At 40.5% G+C, this 8,111-nt stretch overlaps 1 protein-coding gene across 1 annotated transcript; it reads left to right on the top strand.

Annotated features, from left to right (window-relative positions):
* Positions 1-1,772: 1,772 nt before the first annotated feature.
* Positions 1,773-2,708, top strand: LOC104474517 (taste receptor type 2 member 40). Its single transcript, XM_010118912.2, is given in 1 exon segment — positions 1,773-2,708. A coding segment is annotated over 1 exon segment (936 nt).
* The last annotated feature ends 5,403 nt before the right edge of the window (positions 2,709-8,111 follow it).

Raw genomic sequence — 8,111 nt, forward strand, 5'->3', positions numbered from 1 at the left:
GCTGACCTGAGGCCCCAGTATAAAGACATCAATTTTGTTTCTTTATGTAGAAGAGGCCATGGTAAGTATTTCTCATAAACTCAGAAGTTATAATTGTGCAATTCAGTGAGAGGTTTAGGCATCAGATATAAAATAAAATATAGGCATGTAAAGTGGGACATCAGACACTGGAGTTCAAAACAGTAGCTGTAAAACTCCCAGTTCAGTTGCTGCGTTAACTCTAGGCATGTCTGTATTTCACAGCATTAGGATGTTGGTATGTCTGGTGTGTCACCTCTTCCTCTGCCAGTGCTAAGGAGAGTGCTTGGTTTCTCAGTGATCATTCTACAGATTCCTTCTACAAAGGAAGAAAAGGAAAGAAAATGCCCAGATCTCTCTCAATGAAGTGAAAGATGCAGATAATTTCCCGTCCAGAGTACTATTCACCTTGAAATACCTTTTCAAGGTAAAGTGATTCCTGTTCTTCTTGGTAATGTCACCTTCAAATCATTTCTGAAGTGACAATGCCTTTTTTTTTGTCATGGGAAATGAGGCAAGGTCCCTATATCTTTATCTCTACTATATAGCAGTTAGGACATTTAACAGATAGTTGGGAGGCTTGGCCAGATTCTGTTTTGTCCAGGGTGAGTAACCTGTCCTCCAGACCACTATGCTACAGCATGTTATGTGAATAAAAACAGGGACAAGAAGTGGGCTGGCAGCAGTCAAAGCAAAGAAACAAGGCAAAAGATCAGATCTATATCATGACATGATGATCAGCAAGAGCAAATCTGTGCTTGCTTCATTAATTAGCTGGTAGGATTGAGCTGACAATCACTGTAAACCTTTCTTTTCAGCTGGCTTTGGTGTGATTGGTCCTTACAGGTGTAGTTAGGCTGCTGGCTGCAAAACTTGGGGACTAGCACTTCTGACTGGTCAACACATAAACAAAACAACATAGATTCAGAGGGGGAAAAGAATAATAACCAAAAAAATCCTGTAAAACAAGTGTAGTAAAGCATCTACATCCCTGATGGATTGGATTCTCTCCTTAGATAACACTAGCTGTTCCATTACAAGTCTGTACGTGGAGTTGAACCAAGGTCTGAATCCTTTATTTTGTTAGGAAGAATCAAGCATATAGTAGCCAAGCTGCAAATGTCTTTTCTGCAAACCTAGGACCCACAGTAAGAATGCTTGCCAAATAGTTACAGGAGAGAGGGAGGAGGAAGAATGTTAACTGCATGACGGTCAGATGTGGAAATTGGACCAAGGTCCTCAAACAGGTTTAAGAGACTTCAGGCATTTGTGTACAAAATTTAGTTCATTGTGTATTTTCTGAAAACATCTTGTATTTCTTGCACTTTCTGATATTGAAATGATCTTCATCTCCCCTCAAATAGAGGTATGGGGCCCGATCCTAGCATGAGAGAGAATATACACATTTGAAACTCTGTCTTTACATACATAAAGTCAGAGGTTCTGTGAAAACTGGATTACAACATGTTTTTCAAAATGCACCTGAGTCCTTTAAATGCAAATCCTTTCTCTGAATTTAAAAGACTGTAATTGAATCTTTATCCAATTTGCATGCTTAGAGAAAGCACCTGTGCTATTAATTATCACAAAATGTAAAATAATATAAATATTAAATGACTTATTATGATACTTCTTCCTCTGAGATAAATAGGTGAGCATGTGTTGATAACAGCTAGATTGGCGTTGCCTTGGAAATATAAGGCTTTTAGGAGCTCATGAAAAGCTGAGTAAAAATTGTGCATTCTTGAGTTGCTATGTCCACATTATTTTATCTCTTTTTTCTAACAATTGGTACAATTGAATCCATAGCAGGACTTCTAGGACATGGAACTATCTTGGCTGTCAGTTCAACTAGCTGCATCAGAAGCAAAATATTGTCCACATATGATATGATTATGATCTTTCTGAGTTTATCCAGATGCTTTTTGCAGTCCTGGATGATACTGGATTTGTTCGTAAGTCTCTTTTGTGAACCTTCCTATTACGAAGAAAATCTGTTTGTAATTTTCAAGACAGTTTTTATGTTTCTGAATAACTCCAGCCTCTGGTTTGCTGCCTGGCTTAGCGTCTTCTATTGTACCAAGGTTGCTAGTTTTACTCAGTCTTTCTTCATCTGGCTGAAGCAAAGAATTTCCAGTCTCATGCCCTGGATCCTGATATCATCATCTCTTTTCTCCTTCGCAACCTCTATTCCTTTTGCCTGGGATGTCTACAACGTGCACAACAACTTCACTGCTCCTTTAACCATGACAAACTTTTCAGGACGGAGAGTCACAATGAAAGCTAGCTTGGTTTTAATGATTCTTCTCTATCATGCTGGTGCAGCTTTGCCTTTAATAGTGTTTGCTGTTTCAAGTATCCTGCTGATTAGGTCTCTGTGGATACACACCAAACAGATGCAAAATAATGCAACTGGTTTCAGGGATCCCAGCTTAGAAGCCCACATTGGTGCCATCAAGTCAGTCTTTTCCTTCCTTATCCTCTACGTTGCATATTTTATTTCTTTGGTTCTCATTTTATCCAACATTTTTTTACCTTTAAGCACTGGGCAAGCCATATGTATAGCTGTAATGATTGCCTGTCCCGCAGGACACTCTATGGTCTTAATCTGGAGCAACCCCAAATTTCGAGAGCTGCCAGCTAGGATTTTGCACCACGCAAACTGCCATGTCAGAACTTGATCCATGTAAAAGATGCTAGGCTAGCCTGGGCTTTCTAGTCATCAGAGGTATAAAATAATGGAAGCATGAATGAGTAGGTTATAGCTCTGATCTGGAATCACGAAGAAGCTGGGAATTTGCTTTACTTGGATGTGATCCTTGTAATGAAGAATTCTGTAAGTTCTCTCCTGTTTTAAAAGATGATTGCCTGCAGAATATAAGTACTGTACTTTCTTTGGAGATCACCACTGTTTCTCTAAGACACCAGAAAAACAAGGCAAAGAGCCAGATAATAATGTAATAACTTGAAATGGTTTATTACAAAACAGATTCTCGTCATACTAACAGAACAGACCTGTTCAAGCAAAGGCATGCTCAAATTCTATATGTGAATATGGAGCTTGAAGGCTCTTTCTGGTTAGTACAAGAACATAATGAGGTTACTAAGGAATTTCCAAGAATTTGGGAATTTGTTACTAATCATTTTTGACTGTTTGTTGATTCTATAAGAAGAAAAATATTTGTTGATTGTAAAAGCATCTTTAAGATTCTGGTATGATTCAGTAAAGAGCTTTCTACTATTGCTGAACTAGTAATCAGTGTCTATGTTCCCAAAAAAAAAGAGATACATTGGAAGACTCTTCAAAATCATGTGATTAGAACTAATAGGAAAAAGAACTTCCTTAATATCAGACTTCTCTGAATAATTAATTGAAAGGTAAATATTTTGAGTTTTGTTATGGAGAATGGATTCCTCAAATCAAAAACATGGATTTGTGTCATTTAAATATTGTCAAATATGATTAAATTACTAAAATATTGAAATTAATTAATAAGTATTGTTGAGAAAATAGTTCATCAATGTTTCCATATATGTCTTAATATTCTCTTTAAAAGTTTCTAGAAATTGTGTATCTCCATGAAGTATCTCAATTTGACAAGCTGCGTCCTGTAATTTTTTTTCTGCACAGGAATTCCTTCAGCTTCAGAAATAAACTACAATTTCCTGGACAAATCACATATTTTGGCAGAGTGCAAAACTCAGCACATTATTGTTACATTAGGCCTGGACCTTTGTGATCCTTTTCAGATGCAGTGGGAGTTTACATTTTTTTAAAGTTATCATCACTGAAATATAGATGGCTTTAGCCTTGTGTTAACTAAGCCCAGTATGATTTAAAATTTCCAGTTTTGATGTTGTCACCATCAATATTTTTGAAGTAATGCATTTATATTTAAACTGATATTGTGAAAAAAATTGGGTTTTTAAAAAAGATTTTAAAATAAAAATTTACAGAATTATTTGTGTTGGAGTCTTTCTTCCCTGTATGACATGACTATTCCACAGGTGACAGCAGTGGCTTGCAGAAGAATTTTGATTGGCATTTAACAGAGCTGGTGAAAATTCAGGATATGGGAATGACACCATGATGTGGGATTTTCACCATCTGTGAAAAATGGTGGTTCCCAGCTTAGCACCATGAAATATACATGTTGGGAGGTTTAGTCTGCCCCTCTGTGGTGTCCCCCTCTGACCACAGGAACAAGCAAGACACATGGGGCATGGTCAACCCAAAAAACATCTACTTCGTCCTGCTTCAGGCCTGAGCTATAAGGTATGTGGCTGCTCATCAGGGTTACCCTGAACAACTTCTATCACATAATTTGGTTCACATTACGTTATTTCTTTTCCATTTCCCGCCTCATAAATAACCATGTTCCTCAGTGGACATGAGATTTGAAAGAGATTCCTGTGTTATTTTTCACATTCTTTAAGTGAGTCTTCCCCCCAAAGTTTTTTTTTTGCATAGAGTTAAATGAAAAACTTACCTGTGCATCGACATGTATTTTGGAACCTAAGAGGGAAAGCAGACAGAAACACTGGAAGGCACTTCATAGGGTTAATCTTCTGGTAGACCTTTCTGTAACTAACCAGCTAACTAACTTGTATTAATAAAAATATCTTTTAAATGTGTTTTATAAACAATCTACTAAATCATAGAATCATGGAATCATAGAATCATTAGGGTTGGAAGGGATCTTAAAGGTTGTCTAGTTCCAGCCCACCTGTCCTGGGAAGGGACACCTTCCCCTAGACAAGGTTGCTCAAAGCCCCATGCAACCTGGCCTTGAACACTCCCAGGGACAGGGCATCAACAACTTCTCTACCACCCTTATAGTGAAGAATTTCTTCCTTCTATCTAATCTAAATCTGCCCTCTTTCAGTTTAAACCCATTACCCCTTGTCCTATCACTACATGCCCTTGTCAGAAGTCCCTCTCCAGCTTTCTTATAAGCCCCCTTTAGGTACTGGAAGGCCACTATAAGGTCTGCCTGGAGCCTTCTCTTCTACAGGCTGAACAACCCCAACTCTCTCACCCTTTCTTCATAGGAAAGGTGCTCCTGCCCTCTGATCATCTTTGTGGCCCTCCTCTGAACTCATTCCAACAGGTCCATGTCCTTCTTATGCTGAGGGCTCCACAGCTGGATGCAGTACTCCAGGTGGGGTCTCACGAGAGTGGAACAGATGGGGAGAATCACCTTCCTTGACCTGCTCGCCACGCTTCTCTTGATGCAGCCCAGTGTGCACTTGGCTTTCTGGGCCGCAAGCACACATTGACAGCTCATGTTGAAATTATTTTTGTTCTATTTGGTAAATTATTAAATAAGATTGATGTCGTGGTTTTGTTTAGTGGGGGGGGGGGCTAAGGTGGTAGCTTCTGTAGGAAACTGCTAGAAGTCGCTCCCCTTTGTTCAGGGGACTTGGCCAGGCCTAGGGCGGACCTACTGCTGCCAAGGCCGAGCCGACTGGTAGCAGAATGTCCCATGATAACGCCTCTGCGATAACGTATTTAAGAATGGGAAAACAGAAAAAAAAAAAAAGAGAGGAGAGAAGATGTGAAGAAGCTGAGCGGGGGCAGAGGTGCAGAGGGGGAGGCGCAGGCCTCATGGGCCTTGCAGGCTTCACCCTCTGGCCTCTCGCCAGGTGGCCAACTGGGCCCAACTCGGTCCGGCCCGTCTGCAAGAAGTGGAGAGGAGATGAGAAGTGAATAAGATGTAAAAAGATCCTGAGAGACATCTACCAGCCTGTTGTGAGGAACGGCTGCAGATGCCAAGGTCAGTTCAGAAGGAGGGGGAGGAGTAATATGGCTCCTGGCCAAGATTCCTCTGCAACTCGTGGTGAAGACCATGGTGGAGCGGGTTGTCCCCCTGCCGCCCATGGAGGTCCACGGAGGGGCAGAGATCCACCTGCAGCTCGTGGAGGACCCCACGCCAGAGCAGGTGGAGGCCTGAAGGAGGCTGTGGCCCGTGGAGGGCCCGCTGGGACAGCTGTTCTAAAGGGACTGAACTCCGTGGAAGAGATGACCCACGCCGGAGCAGTTCCACAAAGGACTGTGGCCCGTGGGAGGGACCCCACGATGGAGCAGGGGAGGAATGTGAGGAGTTCTTCCCCCAACCATGAAGCAGCGGTGTGGAACAACGTATGATGAACTAACTGCAACCCCCATTCCCTCTTCCCCCCTGTGCCACTCGGGAGGGGAAGGTGGTAGAGATAATGTTAAGCTTGGGAAGAGGGAGGGGTGGGGGGAGGTTATCTTGTTCTCTGTCTCATTATCCTGCTGTTTGTAGTAATAAATGAATAGTTTTCCCCAAGTCGAGTCTGTTTTGCCCGTGACAGTAACTTTAAGGATTTCTCCCTGTCCTTATCTCAAACCTCGAGCTGTTTTTCTTACATTTTCTCTCCCTATTCTCTCGGAGGGTGGGGGGAGTGAGAGAGAGACTGCGTAGTCTGGTCCTGATCGGGGCTGAACTACGACAATTGATAAATATTTGTTCTGGGGAAAAAAACCAACCCATGTACTAGTAGGAAAATAATAGTTACTAGAGTTCTGATTCTTTAATGTCATTGCATCTTATCTGATAGTAGGCATTTTTCTCTTTTCTCTGTTTCATTTGTAAGTTGGAAGTTGGTTTGATTCCCCACCTTAAACTCAGCAGTTTGCAACCTGAAATTCATCTTATCAAACTCTTCTAAAACATCTCAACTATTTCCACACAGACAGGTGCTACTTAGAGGCACTGGCAGCATCTGGTGCAATAAATCAAATCAGGAAACAAGAACAGTCCAAAGCTCATCCTGTTCCAACACTATCAGAATGAGACGATACTGATCTTGTTGTCTTGTAGCTCTTTTCATTGAGGATCCAGAAAAAAACAAAAATACAAGATTTTCAGGAAGCTGCTCAAATGTACTGTAAAACAAAGATGCCAACATCTGAAACAAAGCTTTTTTCCACTAAAGAGACATTTCTGGATTTCTGTAATTTACTACTTTAATCAAAAGCCTTTCTTTTTGCCTGAGGAGCAAATTCCTCATAAACTACTATGTGATGTCATTGCTGTTCCCAGAAGGAGACATTTAATAAAATTGCAACATTATTACTGTATTTTGACAAGGTATATGGCCTTTAGATGCCTTTGTGGTGGGGAGAGAGAAAATTAGTTCTGTTATACTGCATGGGACTGTGGACTATTTGATATTGATGAAGCCATACACAGAAAAGGCCCTGAACAAAAGAGTTAAGAAAAGGGGTCATAGTCAGAACTTCAGTTTTGTGCTAATATGGATATATTTTATTAAAGTAGCCTATAGATGACTGGTAAATCATAAAATCCTTCATAATGATAAAAAATCATCAATGAGTGACTCAGAGAAAAAGGGACAACAGCCCTCATTTGTTTTCTAAATCACAGCCCCGTCTCTTTTCCAAGTAATGAAATAGTAATTTGATTCCAGTCATTAGCTCAAGGCAGGAAATGCAAAGATGTGCTATGTAATTGACAGATCACTACAGGATCCTTCTCTAATTTGCATTCCTGTAAGTGCAGCTGGAATTTTCATAACTGAAATTCTAGAAAACATGCTAAGGACTCTATTTTCAATGACAATTAGAACATGATTTTAAGAAATTGAAAAACTATCAATAGTACACAGATACAACTAACTCCTCACACACCTTCCTGAAATGAACACCACCTGTACACACCAAAACGTACATGCACATGTACGTATTAGCAACCAGGCGTCTTGTATGATGGTTCTTTATACCTCTGCATGTGCGTTTTAAAGTGGAAGGCAAAGCTTCAACATGAAACTGGATAGCTGCCTAAGCCAAAACATACATCTTTTAGAAGGGCGTAGTTTCTTCATTACACTTCATTTTCCTTCGTGTTTGTGTGTCTTAATTTGTGGAGACATGGAAATGCAACTGTTACTTATGCCTACAACAGCATATCTGATATGACAGGTTGCAAGGGCAATCCAGGCCCAGTTTTGCTGTTTATTTGGGCCAGCTCACTGAGCTCTCTTTTTATCCACCTTCTTAGTTTGTACTTAAGCAGTGAAACCTCTAAGAACAGTATCTTTGTTGC

This window comes from Chlamydotis macqueenii, chromosome 1 (assembly GCF_036417535.1).
Source record: "Chlamydotis macqueenii isolate bChlMac1 chromosome 1, bChlMac1.mat, whole genome shotgun sequence".
NCBI lineage: Eukaryota > Metazoa > Chordata > Aves > Otidiformes > Otididae > Chlamydotis > Chlamydotis macqueenii.